At 41.0% G+C, this 25,475-nt stretch overlaps 3 protein-coding genes across 4 annotated transcripts in view; all 3 read right to left on the bottom strand.

Moving 5' to 3' along the window:
• Positions 1–6,626: 6,626 nt before the first annotated feature.
• Positions 6,627–15,572, bottom strand: blm (BLM RecQ like helicase). 2 transcript variants are annotated; one of them, XM_083665767.1, is made up of 22 exons: positions 15,369–15,572; positions 15,082–15,142; positions 14,328–14,991; positions 13,947–14,079; positions 13,645–13,751; positions 13,363–13,495; positions 12,545–13,263; positions 12,235–12,411; positions 11,883–12,001; positions 11,657–11,770; positions 11,421–11,519; positions 11,167–11,315; positions 10,964–11,070; positions 10,692–10,852; positions 10,179–10,374; positions 9,682–9,872; positions 9,417–9,564; positions 8,666–8,865; positions 8,209–8,404; positions 7,784–7,906; positions 7,269–7,476; positions 6,627–7,032 (listed from the first exon to the last, which is right to left on the bottom strand). In XM_083665767.1, exons 1-22 carry the CDS (start codon positions 15,461–15,463, stop codon positions 6,849–6,851), a joined length of 4,284 nt encoding a protein of 1,427 aa, XP_083521893.1. In that variant the 5' UTR covers positions 15,464–15,572; the 3' UTR covers positions 6,627–6,848. The 2 variants fall into 2 exon arrangements, with proteins under 2 accessions (XP_083521893.1, XP_083521892.1); XM_083665766.1 differs by having other exon boundaries at positions 14,328–15,142.
• Positions 15,573–16,169: 597 nt separating this feature from the next.
• On the bottom strand, positions 16,170–19,390 carry ctsh (cathepsin H). Its single transcript, XM_083666018.1, has 12 exons — positions 19,258–19,390; positions 19,041–19,069; positions 18,732–18,837; positions 18,538–18,608; positions 18,350–18,454; positions 17,966–18,052; positions 17,688–17,743; positions 17,507–17,588; positions 17,329–17,397; positions 17,133–17,239; positions 16,631–16,759; positions 16,170–16,537 (listed from the first exon to the last, which is right to left on the bottom strand). Exons 1-12 carry the CDS (start codon positions 19,325–19,327, stop codon positions 16,462–16,464), a joined length of 987 nt encoding a protein of 328 aa, XP_083522144.1. The 5' UTR covers positions 19,328–19,390; the 3' UTR covers positions 16,170–16,461.
• Positions 19,391–21,731: 2,341 nt separating this feature from the next.
• rasgrf1 (Ras protein specific guanine nucleotide releasing factor 1) overlaps positions 21,732–25,475 on the bottom strand; it is a gene marked incomplete at its 5' end in the record, with an annotated part of 18,175 nt that continues 14,431 nt past the window's right edge. Inside the window, 11 exons of the mRNA XM_083666420.1 lie at positions 21,732–21,861; positions 22,075–22,143; positions 22,232–22,349; positions 22,441–22,520; positions 22,738–22,935; positions 23,051–23,135; positions 23,288–23,391; positions 23,574–23,634; positions 23,952–24,064; positions 24,212–24,318; positions 24,612–24,782. Coding sequence (XP_083522546.1) covers positions 21,769–21,861; positions 22,075–22,143; positions 22,232–22,349; positions 22,441–22,520; positions 22,738–22,935; positions 23,051–23,135; positions 23,288–23,391; positions 23,574–23,634; positions 23,952–24,064; positions 24,212–24,318; positions 24,612–24,782 — 1,199 coding nt within the window. The 3' untranslated portion in view covers positions 21,732–21,768. The remainder of the gene's footprint in view (positions 21,862–22,074; positions 22,144–22,231; positions 22,350–22,440; positions 22,521–22,737; positions 22,936–23,050; positions 23,136–23,287; positions 23,392–23,573; positions 23,635–23,951; positions 24,065–24,211; positions 24,319–24,611; positions 24,783–25,475) is intronic.

Genomic DNA, 25,475 nt, shown 5'->3' with positions numbered 1-25,475 from the left:
TATGGATCAGAAAGAAGAAAGTTAGACAGAATAAGTGCAGTTCTTAACAGTGTTCACTGATGTATGCAGTCCATGCCTTTTGGATGAGGCATCCATCCCCATCAATGGTCAAACTATGAACGGTTTTAATACATTCAATGGTCAGAACATGAAGGAAACTAGAACGATCTGCATTGAGTCTGTGAAAGTGCAAGTTATGGAAATTGAGTATAGTCAGGATGATTACCAAATGCCTTTTATGAAGAAAAAGTCGATGAAATTGAGAGCGTTTTGAAGTTGGTGGAATGTTTTGAAGAGAGTCAATTATACTTTAATAGAAATAATTTTACGTGTACAAAGTAGAAGCTGTGAAGTTGAAATCCGTTTTTTAAAAGTTTTATAAAGGATACAGATAAATAAACCAGTAACAATGGTGTTATGTTACCCAATAGTGTCAGTAACTGTTAGTGAAGTGTTCAACAACCTCTTGCTAACACTCACTAGCACCAATAGAACCAGGCTAGATAGATGTGCAATACCCTTATGGTTTTAATACTTCAGTACTTTTGAATGTGATTTGTTTTGTCATATTTTTCGTAATTTAGTTTTCTCTACATTTCTTGGTTATGTTAAGATTTGATGAAATTGAAGGATTTCTTTGTATAAAGAATATTGATTTCTTTCAGTTCCATATCAACCTTGCTCTTAAGTTTGTGTATATCATACTATAATTAATTGTTAGCGTAAGATTAACAATGATGTACTTTTTGTACAAAGTAGTTTGTTTCCTAATATATTGACAGTTTTTCCATGTATATTTTAACAGAACTGAAATGTTATTTTGTTATTGAAGATTAAATTATACCTTTTTTAGCGCTGTGTTTCAAGTGAGGTCTAGCATTTAGGGAAATATTGGAAAGGGGGGAAGGGGGGGGGGGACTCAAAAACAGGGCTTTTATCCAGATCCGCTCCCCACAGATCACACCTCTCTCACTCCACCAGCAGAAGCAGCCCTCATTGTATGCACGCTTTTCAGTCGTCAAGACAACTATTTCTAATGCCCACTGGAGGCCATGAAGGCACGGCAGATGGTGGAGGAACAATACATCTTTGAAATTGTAGACTGGACTGCAATACCAACCACCACAAATAGCCTAATAGTCCAAATAGGTGTTCACATGCATCTAAACATCACTGCAAATGCATACAGTCAATTATTTATATTAGAGTTTAAGAGGTGACTGTGCAGACTCTTCTGCCTCATAGCTCAAGGGAGCAATAATTCTGCTGTCATGGCTGCTGGATTCTGGATAAAATCTGTTTTTGGTTTGTGACTATTTCCTGCACCTGGTGCAGGTGTAAGTGAGTGTGTGTTTGTGTGTCTGTATGTAGAAATGTAACACAACAGCTGATAATGTGAAGTGTTGACAGAGATAAATATATGGTCTTATTTTTTAAAGAGAGAGAGAGAGAGAGAGAAAGAGAGAGAATTATAAAGAAAAAGAGATTAAAGGAAGAGAGAGGGAAAGGCAGAGGTACAAGGGACGTCAGAAGAGATGAGTCGTGAGGTACTGGTGACCACCACGTCATGAATGTGGTCAGTACAGTACGAGCCTAGTCGAGGGAATGCACACTGTATATGACCACTCAGTGACTCGTGAGTCTATTGGCTGTACAGCAGCGCCTGTTTTGGCCTGTTATCTAACACCGTGACTTCCACACAGCTGCTCCACTGATCTACCAGCGTTGCTACCTACTCGAGTAGCCCCAGTCTGCTCCCAATGAAACCAGAGCAAGGCAGTCATTAGTCAATAGGGTTGAGGGTAGTAGTCTGTTCACAACAGAGGCACACTACAACACAGCCTGCACCTCACTGCTATGTCTGGGTGTCTCGTGTTTCAGTTTGTTATCCTTCATCAACAGTGCAGAGGCCAGACATCTGTGGTGGTACAGTACAGTATACCAATACCAAGGGCAGAGGTAGGGGCAAGAATGGCCCATGGTAGCAAATCCAAATGAAGAAATCAGTAACATCTACACAGCCTAGAAGGTCCCAAATTCCTGAGTCAAGTATGCATGCTCCTTCTGCCAGCGTGTCATGCATGCACTTCCAATGAACAGTAGATACGGTGCTGGGATGGAGAACGACTTGAACTGTTTAATTTCCCCTTAGCCCAGGTGGGGAGGATGTCCCGTAGACCCCATACAGACACTAAACAGTACTGTTTTATTGTTTACGACAGTCACAGTTTCTTTATTATTACTAAGCTAATGGTAAATACTGTTAAGATCAAGCAGAGCAGTTCCAGGCAGAGTCTGTTAGTACTTCTTCTTAAAGGTCAGTCGGTTGGAAAGAGAAGAGGGGGTGGACAGGTTCAATCGATGATCTACCTTCTTACAGATCTATCAGCATCATGTAGCCTCAAGAGTCTTTCCTTGCATGCAACAAATAAGGCAGCATCTTTCAATGAGCAATAATCAGTACAATTGTAAGAGCAAATAATCATGAATACAGAAATGTGAATGGAAGTCTAACACTGGACATTGTGTCAGATTGCTAAATTGTCTAGTCAATACATCAGTTTACTGTCATTGTATTTACAATACCAACAAGTTACCGGATGATAGTACGCTCCTTTTCCTTTTTATAACAACAGTAATATTGTGATGATTTATCATTATTCTTAGTATTTCAAACATTTTATACCATAGATGGGTTTTCTCATAGTTTGAGCTCTTGTTGGGAGTTTGGCCTTCAGTGTTGTGCTGAACAGTGCTTTCATGTGACCGAAGGGTCTTTCCCTGTGCCTGGATTCTTTAGTATCAAATAGCTCTGCATTTTACCAAAGGGGCAGATGAGTGAAGGGATAGAGTCAGAGGCATAGCATCCTCACCAAGTAAGGACTACCCTTTAATTTCACAGGCTCAAAGGGAAAACACTGTTTGCTGTGTAGCTCCGACACGTTGTGTTAACGTACAGTACGGTGATTACTGATCCCGTGTGTAATGTTGTATGGTGGACACTTACAGCAGAGTCATCCATATGTCTATGGGATGGTGCTCTCTGTATCTGTCTTAATCTGTCTGTACAGGTGTGCGTCGCCTCTGAACAACCTTGAATCTATACATTTGGTCTGGTGTCTTGTTTACATTATTTTCTTTGGTCTTTCATGGAAACTGGCTGTAGTACTTGTTTGTCTGGTAGATGTCTCTGACTCTTGCTGGTGGTGTATGAAACAATAGGGAATAGCTCTGCTGTTATTTGGACATCAGCCATGATTTACAAACCATACAATATGTTGGCAATCATTCTGCAGTGAGGGTTCCACACACACTACTCGGCACATTGCAGATTAACACCAGTTCAATTACCATAATTACATAACTGAACTAAATACATTCATTTCAAATGCTCATTCAATGGCATATCCCCATACAGTATAAGTGAACTGGAAAACCACAAAATAATGGCCATTGCACTGATAAAAGGATGCAGTGTGTTTAGAATGTTTTTATTTTGGCATTTTACTAAATGAAAAGAAACAACATTGATTTGAATGGTAGACTTTGCTTTTAACCACAGAGTTACGTAAAACATTATCTGATGCAAGGAGATAATAAATAACAACAATAAAATTATTCCATCCCTTATTTAGTCCAAGATATTTGACCGAAGTAGTGTGACCATGGTACAGAGTTGGGGTTCGGTTTACACACTGGCCCTTGGCCACAGACAAATATGATTACATTGAAATAAAATGACAGTTTAAATAATGGTGTGCCTGCAGACAAGCTAGTTTGGCTGAATACAAGGTAAAAGGAATCAAGCTGTCCAGACTCAGATCTCCTAAAGGGCCTTTCTCACAGTAACACATCTAGAGAGGACAGAGCTGGAGGCATAGAGCTGAATGATTCAATTAAACCAGTAATTACACCGTCACCTTGATGTACTGCTTCTGCTCCTTTGCAAGTGAACAGACTCTCACACATCAATGCATATACATGTAAATAAGTGTATATGCATATCAATGTCTGTAGGCGTGTCTTATGTATTCCTGTATTCTGCATATTTCTATCTCGGGATTGGACGTCGCTGTTTATTTACGTAATATATAAATATACAAATATATACAATCTCATGTGCCAAATCGAGTTCTTGTTCAGTCCGATCCATTCCGAACCCATGTTTGTACGATAGGAAACCTTCTGTACAAAACAGTATGAAACATTGTTTCTCTCCGATAGTCCCTTGTAACTGGTGCCATTAAACTATTCAAACTTGAAAAATAAACATTGAATAAAAATGTTCATGGATTCCTGTGGTTTATGGTTCTTCAACACAAATTGACATCAATGCAGTTGAATAGCATTATATTTATATGATATCAGACATATCTCTTATTGGGTGTTTTATTCTCACATGAGACTCATAACCTACATAAGTGGTGTGTCATAAGACACAAGTGAATGTGGAAAGATGCTATAAATTGCTCTATAAAAATACTATGGTATACTGACATCTAGAGGAAACCTCTTGATATTGCATGCCTCTGGATGGATGTACAGTTGTGTAGGTGATTCAAGACATACTGTCTATACTGACCAAGGCTGGATTATGGACCGGGCCAGTGCCCCGGGGCTTCTGACTGCCAGGGGGCCTCCAAGCCTCAGGCCACACACGTTGAGCGGCCCAAGTCTTCCGAAGGAAGTTGAATGCCAGGGCCCTCAGTGCGCACAGGACAAGCTGACCACTAGGCCCCTGGTTGCTTATAGCATGAGCTCACCACTACTGCCCCCCAGACCCCTTGGTGTTTAAAATGTAAGCTGACCTCTAGGGCCCCTAGGGCTTAAAGTGTGATCTGACCACTTCGGCACCTATAGTGTGAGCCCTGGGCCCCTCCGTGCTTCTGTACAACTTAGTCACTGGTTGGCATGCTACAATATGCTGTGACATGATACAATATTCACCAACAAGTCAGTTCATTCTGCATAACAGGACAGTTTCAAGGGCGGTATATTATGGCAAGCTGTTCATTATTTGACTTATTGTAACTAACTATCCCTTTATTTTAGCTAGCTACCCTAGCTAGCTGCCCATATGATTCACCTTGTTAACAGAAATTAGTTAGCTAGCTGCCATTTATGCTAGCTAGCTGCCCTTACAACCAAATTAGCTGCACTAAAAAGCTAGTTAACTAGCTATGGGCCTAAAACTCAGCTACTAGTTAGGTGGCACACAACTTAACTAGTTAGTTAGGTGGCATTTGTTCGCGGGTCGTCTGTGTGAAAGGGGTATAAGATAAAAGGGTAGCTAGCTACAGTGGGTTGAATAAATGTTAAAACCGCATCCCATAGTCATGATGCTTAAATGAAAGCTACTAGCTAGCTAACTATTATTGCTATTAGTTAAAAACTACTATTAGTTCAAAACATGGGATGCTGTGGCCATGGGAATAAAAACCTCATTGAGAGCTTATTAGCTAGCGGTTTTGTGAAACATTAAAAAAAATGTCAAAAGCTTTATTTTTTCATTCACTAACGCATATATAAGAGACCCAGTCCATACTTAAAGATTAAGGAAAACCCCATTTATTTTTTCATAGACTGTCTGTTTTTAGATCCACGGAAGTAGATAATGCTAACTTTGACATGCAAATTGTCGACAGCTCTTACAAGGTCTTTTTATCCTCTCCCCATCGATGGGGTGTGGCCTATGTGCATAATCTCTACCAAGTAATTTCACTGACTTATCAGAAACCTTTGTTGGTTGAAAAAAGTTCTCTTTTGAATTTCAAGCAACATAATTTTCTGTGTCAGGCAGGTATAAGACATTTCTTGGCAGGAAAAGCCAGAGCCACATAGTTCTGAAATATGGACCACAAACGTTGGAATAGTGGTGCTTCCAAAAGGAAAGCCAAAAAAGAAAAGGAGGCAAGAGAGGCAGTTTTGTTTCAAAGTGTTCCACTCATTGCCAACTTCTTTCAAAAACCCTCTGATCGTAATAATGATGACAGCAGCACTGTTGCCAGCTGTGAGGAAGGAACTAGCACTATTTCAGTTTCCAGTAACGTTGTCACTCCCCCAGAGCCATCCTTTGAAAGCGAACCCTCAACAGCTAATGGTATACAATATTTCTTAAGAGCCATAATTTCCACCTCAGGAGCAGTTGGGCAGTTCACAAGAATCAAATCAGCAACCAAGCCATTCCTGGTGCTATGAGGTCACTGACGCTGCATTATGGCCAAGCACTCCCAGTGACATTGTTAAGTCAGTTTGAGTCCGAGATAGAGCGCTTGGTGGAAAGACTAGAAGTTTCAACAATGAACTTCTGAACTGTATATTGCCAAATGAGCAGAAGGTTTCTAGGCAGTGGCTACTGTACTCACCCTCATGAGGTTGTGCGTACTGTTTTAAGAAAAATAATTACCTTTAGAGAGGCCTTCGGTAGTTTGTGCAATTTTATAATGGGAAAAGAGATACTTAAATTGAGGCCGCTGGACTATGTGCTAAATTGGACACTTTAGAGATGGTGTTCATGGCACATTTCTCCAAAAGACATGTGCCCAGGGGCCTCACGGGACCATGATCCGGCCCTGATACTGACACAGGCCAGATCAAGATTGAAACAGTATCCTGCTTATGGACCATATTTTAATGAACTTTTAATACAAAACTTTACATAAGAACAGAATATAAATACAGTACGAGACACCAACCAAACAGTTAAAAGAAAATCACACTTAAAAACTATACACTTTAAAAGACAAAGACAACACATTACAGTATGTACAAGTTAATTGTATACAAATTGAGTCCCTGTCTCAAATAATGTGGCTACAGCGTCTGACCAAGAGTTCTTACTCTCTGTGTTAGAAGGCTGGTTTGAGGAATGGCCGTCTGTTAGTTTGTGGAGTGGGGATAGCCATGAAGCCTGGTCTCCTTCCCATTGGTGGTGGTGGTGCTGCTGCTGCTGCTGCTGCTGCTGGCCTGGAGCCCCGGCCTCCAGTCTGGGTGCGAGCTTTAGCTCCACGTTTGGACGACGCCCAGGACCCACTACACCATGAAAAACAGGAGAAGAGAACATTGCAACAGTGGGTAATAGGTAACTGTACTGATGAAACTGATTTGTTTCTTAAGAGCCAACTACAATTATCTTTTTTATTGATTCATTATTTTTTTCAATCATTACACAGAACAAAGGTATGTGGAAAATAAACCCAAAAATCGAATCAAAAACCATAGAATATGACCGTATCTAAGATTTGTATTTTGTAACAGACAACACTGACCCTTTAGAGTTGGAGTATTGGTTAGTATATCCTTTTCTCTTTTTGGAGTTCTTTAAGTAAGGGGCTTTCTTCCTTTTCTCTCCTCGGCCGCTTGTGCTGTTGAAATAGCCGGACGAGGCGCTCTCTGCCTCGTAGTCATCCTCCTCTCTGCCCCGGGTGGTGTCTATCCACCCATTAGCACCTCCAGGGTTGTCAGGCTCCTCCTCCACTGCAGAGAGGTTTAAACACAAGCCTTAACACAAACCTCAGCTGAACACAGCCACAAGGGCTTCTGGGCCATTGGACCTAAGATTGTACAAAATCTTCCCACTGTCTCATTACATACAACCAATAAGCAGGATGGGGTTAACGCATGGACACATAGCAATGCTAATATGGTAATTACTAAACAGCCTCATAGGCATTTAACCAGATCTACTAAAATCTAGAGCCCAGTGAAAGCCAGCACAACACAAAGCCCAAAGAGCACATCAAGCATATCCAATAAGAGCTTGTGAGTTGAAATGGACACTCACCAGGTAGCTTCCACTCAGAGTATTTCTGCATGAGCTCGATGACCTCTGCTCCGTACTTCTCCAGCTTGTCCTCTGTCACACCATCGATCTGCAGAAGCACATCCGGGTCAGCTGACAGTGTCTCTGAGAAACAGGAAACGGTTTGACAACACAGCTTGGTTATTGTCTGGTGCTGCAGAGTACGTTCAGGAAACACTCCCTTGGTCTTGAAAAGTTGTGCTTAATAATCAGGACTATAATAACTATACATTATGGTATGTACTGTATACGTAAAAACTAATACAACAAATAAAGTACGTAGGTCCTCCAATGAGGGTGGGTGGTGGCTGGGCTAATAATAACAATAATAATAATAATAATAATAATAATAATAATAATAATAATAAATAAATAAAACATATATATACACATTATGGAGGACTCACCAGCTATCTTTTTCAGGGCGCTGGTGGAGAAGATGTTGAAGTAGTGAATGCCAAAGACCTTGCCCAGTCCCTTGCACAGATCAGTCAGCTCCAGCAGACACTTCTGGACCATCTCTTCTCTCTGGGAGACATTCTTAGCCACAGCAGCTTTGTGTTTCCTGATGCTGGAGGCACTCTCCGTCTCATGGAACTCCACCTGAGACAACAAAAAAAACCATGGAAGACAAAAATCACATCTACTGTATCAGATAACAGTTTATCGTGAAGCTATACAAAAAAATAAAAACAAATCTATTGTTTTAAGGACTCTGCAGAGTGCACAGTATTGATTAATAATAATTTAAAAAGATTTAAAAAAAAAAAAAAAAAAAGGAGAGACTCTGAACTGCATGGTAGTATCTTGTCTTTACGAAAGTCATCTGATAAAAGTGAAAACAGCATCAGTTCCTCAGCTGACCTGCATGTGGCCCCCCAGGACGTTCATGGCCTTCTGTCCAGCAGAGATGTAGGCCACGGCCATGCCGTTGACTGTGATGTAGAGGTCCTCCATCAGGATGTGATCCAGCACCAGCTTCTTAAACAGCCTGTCAGCGTTGTGCCTGGAGTAGGCCGACCCGAACCCAAACATCCCTGTCTGGACCTTGGCAGATTTAGCACCTGTCACAAGGTGTCAATGGGATTAGTTGATCTAATTTGCATGTGAAAACATTTGTAAAATGGGACCAGAGTCAGCCATCTTTACTTCAATATTTCTAATAGACAAAGTGTTTCCATGATATGTAAATTCATTTTCAGACTGTTTGCTAAAACTCCAGTTCAATAATCAGTTCTCAAAAACATTGTTAAAGACAAGGTACAATAAAAATCATGCTGCACAGTATTCCGAGTTGTTTGGTATTATTTGCTCTGCTCAACACTACTTGCTCCAACAAATTGGGGCCCAATGTCTTACACCAGCCCCACATTACCTGCCTACAATCACCCATCATTTTTGTATATCCACATCCAAAGCGATCAGGACAGGTGAGCGAAATAACAAAATGACAGATGAATGCATGACATAGGCAGGATTTCCAAAGGTTCGCTTGACGTGGAAAATGTGGAAGGCAGAAGCGATTAGAAGGCAAACCTTCATTATTTTTGGAACGCTCGCACACACTCCGTGGGTCATGTGGGGCTGGTGTTTCAAGTCCTAAGTTACTGCTTACCCAAGAAAATGTCCACCAGCATGTTCATAGTCAGTCTGTTTTGATTGGCAGACTTGCTGTATCTGCTGCCTCCAACTTTTTCACAATTCTCCTGGACAAATCGCACAATCGTCTTCACATCCTCAGTCACATTTCTTGCCTTGTATTTCTGAAAGCCACAAAAAAAAAACATGTACAAATATCTCAGGGCACAGCTGACAAATACTATAATGCAATGTGAAGTCTGGGTGTGACGTAGGGGTTATATTAGAGGTGTAAGTCTCACATTAGGTCTGGCACAGTTGTCACAGATGACGTCAGGGTGTTCCTTGCAGAAGCCTGGGTTGAACTTATGTTCTCCAAAGTAAGCCAGCAGCTGTATCCTACGGCAGTCCATCACATTCTCACAGAAATGCACCATACTGTGCAGGTTATTGATGTGAGTCGCTTTCGTGTGATGGTTGCCATCTTTGTCCACTGTGGTCAAAAAGGAGAGATTTTCTCAATACCACTTTGAAAATCACCAGAAATTTCAGACTTCTAAATAAAGTTTGAATAAAAATGTGGAAACCTCGTTACATTTGAATGGGTGCCCAATATGTGGAAATATAAGTGTCAAGCTCGACAAAATCAGTGGTTCTCCCTAGATCAGGAGGCTGGTGGAGGTGGAAATCGGAGGACAGGCTCATTTGTAATGCATGGAATGGAATGAGGAATTACAATGAGCCTGTCCTCCGATTTCTACCTCCACCAGCCTCCCCTGCCCTACAGATAGATACATACTGCTGATGATCCTCTTGATGCGGATGACGTCGGCGTAGGAGTAGAAGAGAATGCAGTGGGAGATCTCTCCATCCCTGCCTGCTCTCCCAGACTCCTGGTAGTAGCCCTCCACTGACTTGGGGAGACTGGCATGGATCACATAACGCACATCAGGCTTATCGATGCCCATGCCAAAGGCTATGGTGGCACACATGACCTGGTGGACAAGGATACAACATTAATCCAGGGTTTAGTGACAGCTCATATGCATGACCAGCGGTAGAGTGATTATATCTGAGTGGTAATTGAGAAGGTCATGGACTGGTGGATCATATGATACATATCTGGAGGATGGGTAACCTGAAGTACAACGGAGTGAGAATTTGGACTTGCAACCTTTCCAACCATTCAAACTCATGTACTGTGTTGCTGTAAGTCATTTTAGATAACAGTTTCTGCTAAATGACCCCAACATTATAAGTATAAATGAGGTATCTCGTTAGGTCTGTTTTGCATAGAGCTGGGTCTCCTCACCTGACAGCCGTCCGCATTGATCCACTTGTTCTGCACGTATTCTCTGTCACTGTCGTTCAGGCCAGCGTGATAGGCCAGCCCTAATATCCCAGCTCTCTGGAGACTGTCAGCCATGTTGTCACAGTCGTTACGGGACAAGCAGTAAACAATGCCAGAGTCTCCTACATACAAGGAAGAGGGAGTCAATATAAGCCAATCATAAACACAACATTCCCCTGGCATTGCACAACTGGACAACCTCTCACTTACTAAACAGAGGCGCTACTACTTACGTGGATAATTCTTCTTGATCCAGGCGATGCAGTCCTCATCCACCTTCTTGGGTTTTTTAGGTAACACAGCATACTTGAGGTTGTGTCTGTTGAAGCTCATGGTGAACCTGAAAGGAGATAATGGGACAACGTCTCTGTAACAGCTGTCTGTTGTACTGTATGTTTGCATAAAACTAATGCAGAGCCAGGCTAAGAGCACGTACACCTGTGGCCGGGTCATCTGCAGCTGGTTGAGGATGTCCTTCTGGACACGGGGGGTGGCTGTGGCTGTCAGGGCCATGATGGGAACTTTGGGGAACTTCTGCCGCAGCTCGTACATCCGCTTGTAGTCTGGCCGGAAGTCATGGCCCCACTAATACAGAAGACAGGGCGTGAGGCTCCTCCAAAGCTTCTTCCTCCGCCAATCAAATTGTTTGATAGGTAATAACGATACAAAAAACCCTATCGAGGAACATACCTGACTGACACAATGAGCCTCATCGATGACAAAGCGTGCCAGGAGACCTCTCTCATACAGGTTCTGAAAGGCACTGATCATCCTGCCACTAGCACACACCTGGGGGAAGAGAAATGGTCTAGAACACGGGTCTGAACAGAACACATCCTATTAGGCTTTTTATAGTCATAGTGTGAATAAAGTGAATACTATTTCAAGGTGATGTTAATATACAGCTTTTATAACAGTGTTCTCACCTTCTCAGGGGTGGCATACAGCAGTTTGATGATGGGGTCTTTCTTGGACAGCTGCATGTAGATCCTCCCAGCTTCACTGTCACTCTTTTCTCCTGACAAACTTATGGCGGGAATCTAAAACACGTCAAACATAATCCACTCACATTGTGGCAAATATGTACAGACTTCCTACAGTGCTCCACTGTGAGCCTTGGTATTAAGATGACGCAGTAAGAAGAATACTTACGTCCAGAGTGGTGAGTTTCTGGACCTGGTCAACAATGAGTGACTTCAGTGGGGAGATAACCACAGTGACTCCTAAGCACACACAGGCAGGCAGCTGGTAGCACAGGCTTTTACCACCACCTGAAAGACAGGAAGTAAACAATTTAACATACATTTAATCATGGGCTGAAAATAACTGATTTTCAAATCTCCTCAGTTCAAACCTTCCCAATGTTCCAAATTTGTAAGGCTGGTTTGATTTAGTTGAATCAAATCAATGATTCAAATCCAATGATTATTGAATAATTATATTGTTCTCAATTATCTGTGAATCTGGAATATTTGGGTTGTACTTGTTTGTGTTAATCACTCACCTGTGGGCATAAGGACAAATGTGTCTTCGCCCAACAATGTAGCATTAATAGCTTCTAGTTGATTAAACCGGAACTGGTGTAGACCAAATCGCTTGTGGAAGATCTTCATCATCTCTGCACAGTGGGGGAAGTTGAACCCTCTAAAGCGATCATGAGCTGGGTTTCTATATGTTTGCTCTAAACAAATAGACAAAGATGAGATCAGACATAATTAAATAAAGATGAGTAGTCCATGGAAGACGTCAGGATCTGAATATCTCAACAGGAAATGAAAAACATCAAACCCCAACCTCTATGACTTTACACTTACCTGGAGAGGTGATTTTAGCAGGGTTAGCGACAGGGGCTGGTGTTGCTGGTTTGTTCTGGAATGTGGGTTTGCTGGGTCCCCCCTCACGTACTGGTCTAGCGACCGTGCTAGAGTCCTGCCTCGATGTTGAGGAGCTTGGGGGTTCATCAAAGTAATCAGGGATGTCTGAATCATTGAAGTCATCTATGTCAAAGTCATCAATGTAGAAATCATCTGGCTCTGTGGTTGCCTGAGCACTGGCACCGCTCTCCCCACTCTTCTGCACAGCTGCCGATGGTTTCTTTGGTGAGAAGAAGCAACCTGACCCCACTGTGTTGTTATTGGAGACATCATTGTAAGGTTTTGAGAGGCTGGAGTTTGATGGAGAGTCAACATGACTTTGGCCTCTGGTACATTTGCCCTTGTCTCCAGTGAACATAGGAGTTGCAGGAGTGCTGGGTCTCAGAGTGGTGGCTGGAGTCTTGATAATGCTTGAGAAGTCAGAGTCCTCGAACACACTGCTGTCATAGTCTACAGATATGACTGAGGACCTCCTGAACGGAAGAGGTTTTCTGGAAGAATCTCCTTTGTCTGTGGGCAGACAAGTAGTGGAGGACATGACACTAGGAGAGGCAAAAGAAAAAGTAGGTTTTTCGTTTAATCTGGGTTCTAAAACCATGGTGCTGTCTGGCTGCTGAGTCCTAAATGATGCGTCATCGCAGGTTGCAAGAATCCTCTTCCTGAAAGGCAAAAAGGGTTTTATGTTTAGTAGATCAGTACACATCAAATAAATATCAGTTAAATATCAGAAGTTTAAGTTACTCTCAAAATGCACAAACCTGTGAGCCCGCTGCAATAAGAGATCTGTACCACAGGACAGGCCTATCAGTTCATGCTCAGGGATGGAATCCACCAGATAACAGATTGACTCCATGAGACTGAAGAGCTGGTCCTCTGACTTCTGATTGCTGACTATAAGGACAAACCCAATCATGAAAGAGGACAATTGGTAATACAGTACAACCATACAATTGTTTAGTATTGTGGGTGGTGAACTGAATGAAATAATACAAATTAGACCCCCTTAAAAAATCGGGTTTAGAAAAACAAAGATAACCGACCTGTTCTCTCTTTAGGATGGACATCAGAGACTCTCGGCAGGCTTGATACCGACCCCCTTGTTGATACAGGGCTGATGTCTCGACTGACTGTGTCAGCAGATTTCAATCTGTTGTGATCATAAATATTGTTATCATGCTTTCCAAGGCATGATATATACTGTAGCTTGCTTAAGAACATAACACTAATACCACCATACAAAACATACGACATACACATAAGAAAACATGAAATGCAAAACACAATCATAGAGACTAGAAAATGTCTCATGAATATACACATGCACAGAACAAATGTAGCCCACCTCTTTTCCTTTGAATACATGGAATGACTGGAATGCTCAGGGCTTGGGGAAGGGGGTATGACATCTAGGTCGTCATCTGGCTCTGATTGGGCATCAAGGTCTATGACATCTGGGTCAATCCATTGACTTTGATCTAGGGGAAAACAAGACCAAAGCCTACATCAACAAGACCAAAACAAGACCAAAGCCTAATCATCTACCCGCATTTGGCAGTTGTAAATTTGCATTTAGGGGCATGTGTTATTTGATGATGTTTCTTTCAAAGCTGATGTCATTGATATTAACACAATGCAATCCAACTTGCCTATAATTCAACAAATGCATATAAGGGAAAATTATTGGATAGAAAACATTATTTCTATACTTAGGATAACTACTCACCTCTCTTTTCATCAACTGGATGGAGATCAACGATGCTCTCTTCGCTGTCACTCAATACAGCCTTTGGCTTAGCACGAGGTCGTCTTTTAACCGTCTTAATGGGCGAATCCTCCAGCTCCCATGTGGTTGGATCCTGGATGCCACTGTCTTTTGGAGCAGCATAGGCAGTCTCTGCAGCATGTTCCGGGCCATCCATTGTTGGAGTCCTACAATGTTTGGTCCTGGCAAGACTATCCTTACTCCCAGCATTGCTGTTCGTCTTCGTACGCAGAGCTATGAGAGTGGCATCTTTGTCAAATCCATTTGTCTTTGTCAAATCCCGTTGTTCAGCGTTGGGAGCAACTGTTGCATTGCCATTCTTCCCCGAGATCTCTTGGCTTGGTAAAACACTCTTCCCCTTGACAGGAGTTTCAAAGTCATCAAAATCATCCCATCCGTCCACGGGAATGCCAAAAGAGCAATCAAGTCCTGTGGGTTTGCTGCCATTGCTTTTGGTGAGAGAAGTGCTGTCAAAGTTGGTCAAAGCAGGGGAGACCTTTGTAGCAGCAGACACAGCTGGAGTGGGTTTGCTCACTGAGAAGGGGTTTAATGTAGGATTGATGGCTTCAGACTTACTTTTGGGATTTACTGAGAAGTTGTAGATTTTGGGAAGAGGTCTTTCAGGCTTGGTTGAAAATGTCAAAGGAGGTTTAGTTACTGCAACATCAGAAGGAATATTGACATTCTTGTATGCCAAAACATTAGAGCTGTTTACCTTAGTGGGAACTTCCACCTTAGTGATGCCCGATGTGGACTTCTTTTTGAAACAAAATGCCCTGAAAAGGAAAGTGAGGTATGGAAACATTTATTAAACAAGTATTCAATATTCCAATTAAGAAGCACAAGGCAGGGATAGCTGGCTAGTCACTTGTTGGGCAAATATGCAGTAAAATGTAGTGGGTGGCACGAGCAACCCTAACACTGTTAGTAACAGACTGTGCTTACTGCTATGCTCGATGGATGATACCAGAGATATATATTAACAGAAGCTGCAATACTCACCCTGGTTTAGGTTTAGATAACGACAATTTGCTCAGAGCAGCATTGCTATGCCTCTCTAGTTGCTCCTTCAAATTATTTTGAGGAAGACTGGACATTATTGTGCCAACTATATCTTTGAGTGGACAATGAAATTACGTTGTTACATTCATAGCAAACTGGAGAAACCCAAACTAAGCCAAATGTAGCTACCGGTTAGCTGGCTATCCTAGCATCCGAGTTTGTTGTTGTCATTTCTTGTTTGCTTGTCATTGTCGTCTAAAATAATGCAGTCTGAGCGTACAATATCTAATTAGCTAATGCCAGTCTTTTGTCTTGGTCTATTTCCAAAATAAACGTGGTATGTTGTCATTCAACATCAGAAAAAATAAAATGTTGAAATAAAGGAGACGATATGGCTACTGGGACAATCGTGTATTGCGCCGATTTGACTACACGGCTTCTCATTGGTCGAGAACACGTATTTTCTGACAGCTGGTGATCATGGGAAGTGTAGTGAAAGTGTCAAAGTTAATGGGAAAAAGATATTTTTTATACTATTTACTCAAAAGCCCTTTATTTATTCTCTTCTCATTTTCTGAAGTTAACTTATGAATTCTATGAGCTTCACTGACGAAGATGGGAGGTCAATACAGACATTCAGGTTCAGAAACAGGACTTGCGTGTCTCATAATAAAGCTTTGCTGCTATATAATTCATGATTCATACTTCACAGTTCTCTGCACATAGTCTTGCAGTCCAACTATAACCAGTCCTGAAAGAGCTTAACATGCTTGTGAGACCCTGATCAAAAATACATAAGAAGACAATCAAGATTTTTTTATTCACAAATATGAAACTGAAAGAAATACAACATTTTCAGTATGCAATTATTAAAATATCCATGTCAACAGTTAAGTGCAACATCTAATCAGTATGTTCAACCAGCTGATACAGTAGCATGGTTTCTCTGAGAATCGATCAGGCATCTGTGGTGTACAGATTAGACACAATCAAACTGTATAATTCATACCAATAATTATGAAAATCTTTGGCTCAATCTCCCTTTTTTCAGCCCTTTTGTTCCACCGCCATGTTGTCCCAATGCAGAATAGAATTACACCATTGGAAGGGGATAAGATGAGCAGGCAGCCAGTCCGCACATGTTCTTCCCACGCTCAATGAAGAAATATCTGTGATAAGGAGCACATCACAGTTTGACATCCAAGCAGAACTTTCCCTGGTTGTTTCTCACGTGAAGTACTGCTTTAACATAGCAAACTTACCCTTTTATTCCCCAGTTAGTTCCCCAGGAGTTCTTCACTATCCAGTAGGGGGTGCCATTCTCCTCAGCAGCATACCCTACAGCCAGCACTGCATGATTCACCATGTCTGTGGTGTTGTGACATTCAGTGCTATAAAAAAGGAAGTAGAAAACAGAAGGTTAAGGTTGGCAGAGGAAACAATGCAAAACCCCAACCTATATTTGTATGACCTTGACATATGAGTATGTTTAACCCCTCATACAGCATGTATATATTTCATAAGAGAATAACACAAAATTGTACTTTCACTTAGTTATAAGTGAAAGTCACTCCCAGACAAAATATACAGCTGCATGATGCTGTATATGTTGTGGAAGATTCATTTCCATCACTGGATATGTGCTACAGCTGTGAGTCCAGTTCCTCACTGTATCCATTGAAAAATATGTACAGTAAAACACTTGTCACAGTACTAATTCCAAGTACGACAAAACTAGAGAATGTAGCAGAGACTGATTCTCACCTGCTGTACACGCCATCCTTGTAGTGCATGAAATCATCTGTCACCTCATAAGCAAAGCTGACAGGATTGAACCTGGCCACGGCATCCACCATACCCATTTCATCATACTGTCATAGAATAAGAAAAGTAAATAATTAAGCCGACTACTTGGGTTGTCACGGCACCAAAGAATACAGAGCAATTCACATGATCTTACCCTTGTTATGTTGATCACTTCCTTAACAAAAGCAGCGGCCAACTTCGGCTTGTACTTGCAGGTGCCATCCTTCGAAATCAATGCAATAAATAAAAGATGATGATGACTTGAAAGGTTAGCACAAACACAGTTAGAATGTTGATAATGGTATTGTTGCTTACAGTATCTTAATTCCTACCTGTCCAGTGTATGGGTAGTCATCCTCTGTCATTAGTCCCTTGTTGTACTTGATGTATTCAAATGCTTGACTGGGGAGACCGCTAAAAGAGAAAGTATTCAGAACCATTGTAAGAATCAAACCATGTCCAGTGTTAGGCCCAGAGACTGTAAATGTGTAATAAAATTAATATGACACTCACCCATCACAGCCATGGTTGTTGAAGGCTTGGGCACAGTCCACTAGTTGTTGCTCTGACTGAACAATATAAAAAACATCAGGTGGGAGAGGGGTGATTCAAGATAAGAGATGTCAGAAGACGGTGAAGGACAAGAGTTTTATATTAACAGGAACAATACAAAACAAAACTCCACAAAGTTGCATTTGCATTAAGGACAATAATGAGCATGTGTTGCTTGAACAAAATAAGGCATTTTTTAAAGCAAATTATATGTGTGAGGAGAAGTGAAAGTATCTCACCAGTGGTAGGAGTTTCCCTGTTGCAATAGCGATGACTGACTCCAAACAGCCTGTTGTGGAGAATGTCCAGCAGCTACCACAGGATTTCTAAAGTCCAAAAAAACAGCTGTCAGCACTTACTGCATAGACCTCACCCACATACTGTAGTATCAAGAGACATCTTTGCCTTGAGCCAGATAACTAATTGTCAGGTACTGAGTTGAGCCATTGACACATTATTTGGGCTACTGTACTCTATTCACTCTTTATTGATAATAATAATAATAATAATATAAAATATGCCATTTAGCTGACACTTTTATCCAAAGCGACTTACATTGCAGTGAGTGCATACATTTTTCAGTATTTATGGTCCCAGCAATTATTTGCACTCAAAAGATGTACCTGGTTCTTCACGTCTGTCACATAGTGTCCCTTCTTCCTCCAGTCAACAGAGTCTGGGTATGGTCCATCACTGCTGACATGGCTCCCTTTAGTGGCAGAGCAGTTCTAAAAACGACAAGGTGTCAACTCAATTCACTTTTCAGGTATGAAGTAGCTTTTACAGTTTACAGTAACAGGATCTTTCATACCTGGGGCTCAGTCAAGAGAAAAGATCTTCTGAATTCACCGAAAGTCAAGTCAGAGAACTGATTCAGTCCCACTAGGTAGAGTAAGTTCAGATGTCAGAGGGAGACAAAGTTAATATATTGACAATGGAAATGAATACTGGATATGGACACTAGCGACAATAACAAACAAAGAAACATAATGTAATACTTCCTACTTGAGAACTTGTGATTTCCTTCATTGTGCTGGTCAATCCTCCTCTTGTTCTCAGTGAATATCTGAAGTCTGTGGTAGTACTCCTCCAGATTGTACACTTTATTGTACTGTAAAGTGATTGAATAATATGTGAAATATCTTTCAGTTGTATTAATGCATCCTAGTTTAACACGGTTTAATGTTCATATCACTACAACATTCTTTTGTAAAGCAAAACAAAAAAACGTCCTTGTTTTGAAAAGCTTTTTTGGGGGGGAAAGTACCTGGGTTCCAGCCAAATAATATTGGATTTCAAAATGCTTTTTCTCACCTGTGACAACCATGACTTGAAGTGATATTCTGCAAAGAATGTACAAATACAATTGTTTTTACTGTTGATAACAGTGGGAATTCAGTTGACCGTTCCATCACTCATTTTGAACATGAATAAAACAATCAGAGCATAGAAAGTGAAAGCACCACCAACTCGGTTTTAATGTATCAATTTAAAACAGAATAAACGTCGAACGAGTACAAACTCAACTCACCCTCCTCGTCAGACTTAAGTGAATAAGAAGCAGCTGGTATGGCAAATAATAATACAACTAAGATCTTCATGTTTTCAATGAGTACAGTAGTCTCAACTCCGTGGTTTGCACCAATCTGAAGAGCCCAGTGAATGTGTCGCGCGGGTTTTATACCAGAGCAGCTCATTTCCCGGTAGACTTCCCCGTGACCATAAAGTGAAAGGTAAAGACTCTCATGCATGTAAAGCGGCAACACTTTATTATGTGTGTGTGTGGAGAGAGAGAGAGAGAGAGAGAGAGAGAGAGAGAGAGAGATCATATGGTATAATCTGCATTACATATGATCCACATGACAGTGTAAAACGGCTTTATAAAGGAATAAGAATGTATGATTAATCTACAAACACACTTGAGACAACAATGCCCCTGAGATAGAATAGATTTATTAGCAAGAGGTAATCAGGAAACATACATTTTTTTTAATTTTATTTTTTACAAAACTGGAAATATTTCTCAAGCTGTGGAAATAAACTTAAGGGTTGAAAGATAATTCTCATACCACTGGGTATTGCTAACAGCAAAACGTTTGTTTGTTAATATATCATTTATAAGAGTATGTGCACGTATAAGTGTATACATTATGTATATATAAGTATATATATTGTTTTGTTTTAATATTCTGTCTGATACAGTGTTGCATGCCTGCCACATGAGCTTATGTTTCTAGGCTGTACATGGTAAAAATACATACAAATATTCACAGAATAAGCACTACATTACTATATTCCTGCTAAAAGAATGATTATAGACAGGATTACAGTATATATGCAAAACATTTTGAAGTTGTCCTCTACCTCTAAATCATGGTTTCAAGATCACAATTGTTGTAGCATTTGTGTTTAAGCTTAGGATACAATGCTTTTCAGAGGTGTACTTTACACTGTTCCACATTAAGAAATATGTAGGGCTGCATGTACAAAATGTACTCAGCAAGGTGAATAAACAACCACAAAGTACAAAATACTTTCCCTTGTTCTTGTAAAGTCCAGGCAGTTTCCCCTTCCCTTATACTAAGATACCTACAAAAATACCTTTTGAATGCTGCAGGCGGAGTAACTCATTCACATACTTTTCATACTCTTAAACAACAAGGCATTTGACAGAGTGATATACGGTCACGTTCCACAATCACTGGAACAGCAAAAAGGACATAGATTGTCTTTTAATCATATAACAACCTTGTACTGTACATACATATTGCCAAGCCTGAAAATACTACAATTGCAAGAGTGTTTTGTTTTCTTCAATGTGAGTGCTCCATTTTATACTTCTAATTCAAAGCAAAATAACATGTGGTTTATAAAAAGGGAAACAATTAAATGAATCAAATAAGTACATTTTACAATGGCATGCTCCAAGAAAAGCAGCACATTTTATCAACATAACCCTCACTAAATTATTATCATCAAACTAGATGTAACCCCTAAATCATTCTTAAACTGGAAGTATCGTATGGGGAATATAAACTGGCTTATTACTGGCCCATTAAATCACATGGATATTAAGAGCTCATTCCTTATAACCATCTTGACTTAACCTACTTACTTTTTGCAAATATATACAGGTTTGGCCCATTACAATGTCTGATATGCAATAGTAATGAAATAAAGCAACACAAAAAAATAATTTATCAAATTCTAATTAAGGATTTACTGTATTCACATTGGACGTATGGTAAACTAGTTTTCATAACTAAATGCATTAGACTAGTTCCTAAATCAACGTGTGGTGTGTCCTACTGTAGTTACCTCTTGTTCATTTCAGTGCAGATCCAGTACTGTGCTACAAGCCAGCAACGTCTTATATGAACCATATTGGTTCAATATGTATCATGCTGCTTTATCACCCCTTCTTATGAAAAGACACAAAAGCCTTTCTGTCACAACCTGTGACAAGATGTCCCAAATGTTGGTTACAAAAAGGAGAAGCAAATAAACAAATCAGGGGTGTGTGCTGCTAGGCTCAGGTGATTTAGAACAATTCAAGGTACACTCATTGGTTTAGCCATATACATTTTGGGTTGAAATTGTAATATTGTTCTTTTACCTGGTTTGATATTACAATGCTACACATCAGCTTCAGATACACACAATAAACTGAGCGAAAGAGAACAATCTGTCATATGAATATGACCCTGGCAGCATGTGTGCTTATACAGGGAGTGCAAAGTTCACAGTATGAAAAGGTGTAAAAGATGTAAATCAATGAACTTTGAACACACTGTGACTCCAGTTATCATTTTAAGGAGCCCAGTGAAATGGTCCTTGTTGCAAAGGAAAACAAAATATTTCAACAACAGGTGACAAACAATTTAACTTGTGCACGTAAGATGCTTGGTAACTCCTAAAACAAAGATATACAGTACACATAAAAGAGCAATAATGATTGAAAACAAGTTATTGTTTATGTTTACATTTACTGTATGATATTGTTTCTTGACAGAGAGTAGACTTTGAGAAACCGTCATCCTCTTCAGTTGGGCACTTTGGGCTCAATTCTGAGAGAGGCTTCGTACAGGCTTTCTTCATCCAGAACAGAGCTGTTGTCCAGCAAATACTGTGCTGCCTAGACATGAGAAAATGCAAAGTTACAGCAGTTTCCCTTCTACAATTTCATCTGTGTGGTTAGACAATAACAGAAAATTAGGCCTAAACTGAAGTTCCCTTATGGGCACTAAGAATCTGTTCCTCTGTGTATAGACTAAAGTGTGTGTGTTTACTGTATGTAAGTGTTTGGTCTCATTCGCAATGACGAAGCATGAAAGAACACGAAGATTACCTTTGGCTGATGATCAATCTTGTATGCTGTTTGCTGAAACTGTCTTATTTCTCTGATGATATGGGAGATCTGTAGAGCAAGAACACAGAATTCACATTAGCAACATTGTTGTCACATCTTTTGTTGCCTTAAATGCTACATGCCAGGGACAGCTTACCATCCTCATCTTTGAGAAGTTGACCAATTTATCCTCTGTGTAGTTGGGCGTCCCCTCCTCGATGAAAGCAAGGTCAGTGAGATACATCCCCAGGTATGGCACACAGGGAGGGTCACAGCTGGCAGAAAACACAGGGAGACCAGGTTTTTTAAATTGATTTGCCTCATATATAAAACATTGGTTTCTGTGCAAGCAGAAGGAAGACTCACTTCTTTAAAGCCTCCCTCAGGTTTTTGAACCTCCCCTCGGATGAAACCAACTTCTGTAGCTTGTCAATCACCGTCTTAGTCTAGGGAAAAACATACTATTGATTTGATGCTAAAAAGCATGAAGTAGATATCCATGGTTTAAACATTGTTGTTAAAAGTAAGGGTACATGGAGGCTTGAGATGCCATTACAAGGTGTTTGAGGTCAGGATGGATGGTACAGTATACGTTATTGATGGACTGTGCAGTAACCAGGAGCCCATTCTGAGCCCACAGTGAGATGGGTGGGCACTGCCCACCTGCTTGGACACTTTGATCCAGGTCTTCTTGAGACGGAACACGGAGCTGCGATTGAGGGAGGAGGTGATCTCCAACACGGCATTGTAGTTATGGAGACAGCGGCAGATGTCAGCCACAGCCACCCACTTCTCTATCACCGCCACCCGAGTGATCACGTCATCACATCGTAGGATCTCTGTGGCGATCAGGTTACTGATCTTTCAGAGGGAAGACAGAGGGAAGGAGTGACATGTTTGCTAATGACTTATGTGTGCTCATGAATTCGCCGAAGGGAAATGTTGTTGGTTGTTGTTGGTCGTTGTGGGTACGTACATCATTGAAGTGCTTGGTTGTTTTCATAATGTACGGTGTCTTCTCATTCTTGTCATTCTTCATCCAACCTTGACCAAAGAACTCTCTGTATAATAATGTTTGAAGATCAATTAGAAATAACCACAAACCATTCAAGAACCTCCATGAACAGTGAGCACAGTATTGCATTGTTTTATCCAAAGCTCTGTATCCCAATGGTAAAGCTGAGAGTGTAAGCTTTGTGATGGCAGCACCTACTCATATGGGATGACCTTGAACACCAGGTGGTCCAGCAGGGTGAGCTGCTCTGCGATCTCCAGGGCAGAATGGATCTCAAACGGCTCTGCCTTCCCTCCTTCCGCCTATCGAACACAACATCACTGACAACCATTCTCAAGACGTGTGTATAGAGTTACGGTACTTTTAAATGAGACAGAGACACACAAGTTGAAATATCAATAAGGGATTGTCCTCCATTGACAAACAATGGCCATATCGTGCAAATGATGATGTGTTTACAGTTGCATACAGGTGTCCCACTCACCAATTGTTTAACCTCCTCAAGGTTGATCAGATTATCACCAGGGTCCTCCTGTGTGAGGGTCCTGGGAGACAATACAACACACAGTCAAGTATGTCAAATAGTGTTTGTGTTGAGGTTGATACCACACTGTACATAAATGCTAATCAGCCATGCAGGAGTGATAGCTCAGGTATTCAATGATAACAAAGTATGCCAGGGGAGGCTGGTGGAGGCAGATATCGGAGGACGGGCTCATTGTAATGCATGGAATGGAATGAGGAATGGTATCGAACATGTGTTCCATTCCGTTACATGCATTATGGAATGAGCCTGTCCTCCTACCTCCACCAGCCTCCCCTGAAGTATGTCCATAAGCTTTAGTAAGTGTGGGTGGCCCACCTGATTATGTTGGCTGCTGCTTTCCTCTCCTGGGTCAGCAGCTCAGGGTCATGCATCACCTCCTCCAGGAAGGCAATGACCTTCAGCTTCAGTTCACTGTTACTCTCAAAGTCCTACAAGTCCATAGAAAACACACAAGTAAGTGGTGTTAGCTACAGTGTATGGCTCAGCTGCCTGGACATTGTATCCCAGACAAGTACGGAATTTAAATAAATAACAGTCAAGACATTTGTGATTAGAATCTGGTTGTGTTACATTACCTGAGCATGTTTGGACACCCAGTGCCTCAGGACATTGAGGACTCTGTTGGTTGCTGCCCTTCGGATGACAAACTCTTTGTCTCCATTTCTCTGGTCTGTTGGGAAGCCTGTAGAAGATGTGTCAAATATGACGTGCAGGTATTACATACTGTCATTTTTTTTTTTTACAGACAATAAGGAACACAAAATAGATATTTTATCTTGAGGAGAATGATAATCACATTTGAGATCGCTGACTCCTGAAGTAAAGTTGTGTTCACACATTTCCAAATGTCACAGTGTGGGTCCTATGTGCTGTTGTTGTATGATATGTCAGAGTTTCATAGTGTTAGGGCCATATGCACAGTGTGGGAGCCAGAGAGTCCAGGTCTGGTCCAGGATGCTGTGTACTGTACTGTACCTGAGCTGGCCAGGGACATGCGGCGGTACTTCTCCTTGGTGGGCGTGCCCTCATTGGCTCCTGCTGTGGCGATGGCGAAGGCTGAGGCAGCAGAGAGAGCACTGCGGTTGTTGTCCAGCTCACGGCAGGATGACATCACCATGCCATTGTTGTAGGTGAACACAGAGAATTCTACAGGGAGATACAGCATGTAGAGAGTTAACACTGTAGCTATAAAATGCCGTGGGATTCATTTTGGTGATTTAATCTGTAAAAAATGGAAGTCAAAAGAGAGCTTCCCTTTTTGAAATACTGTAGGTTTAAAAATGGGAACGCAAATAACAGCCTATAAAACGATTCATGAAAATGTCATGTTTTTAATGCTCTTTATTTGTGTCTCGCAGTGACTTCAGCGGGAACAGGAGGGAAATAAAAAAACTCTAAACTCTAAAAAAAGTCTATCCTGTTCATTGAGATTTAAGAGGTAGTTAAAACAAGGAAGAAAGCTACATTAATAGTGATATGGGCTAAAGTTAAGCTGTAAGTTAATATATCAGTAACAGTATGGTAAATACATGAGCTATTTTGCCAGTGTAATTCATTGTGGCTCAGTGTAAAAAGACCAGTAATTGTTCCATTATCATGCCTCCAGTAGGGGGCAGTACCTAAGCATGTAACGCCCTCTCCCTGAAGAACAGAAAACCTTACAAGAGGCTTTGATATTCAAGATGTAGCTAAATATAGCCGACAATATCAGCATAATGAAGGAATGAACAGATTTCTCTGCCGTCTGTATTCAAAATCTGGCTATGTAGAGACATCACAATCATCAACAATTACAGTCAATTGATCTTTTTTGTCAGAGTAAGCGCATTGTCTGAATGT

This window comes from Argentina silus, assembly GCF_951799395.1.
Source record: "Argentina silus genome assembly, chromosome: 3".
Classification (NCBI taxonomy): domain Eukaryota; kingdom Metazoa; phylum Chordata; class Actinopteri; order Argentiniformes; family Argentinidae; genus Argentina; species Argentina silus.
Note: the sequence above shows the minus strand (reverse complement) of the source record. Positions and strands in the feature narration are given on the sequence as shown.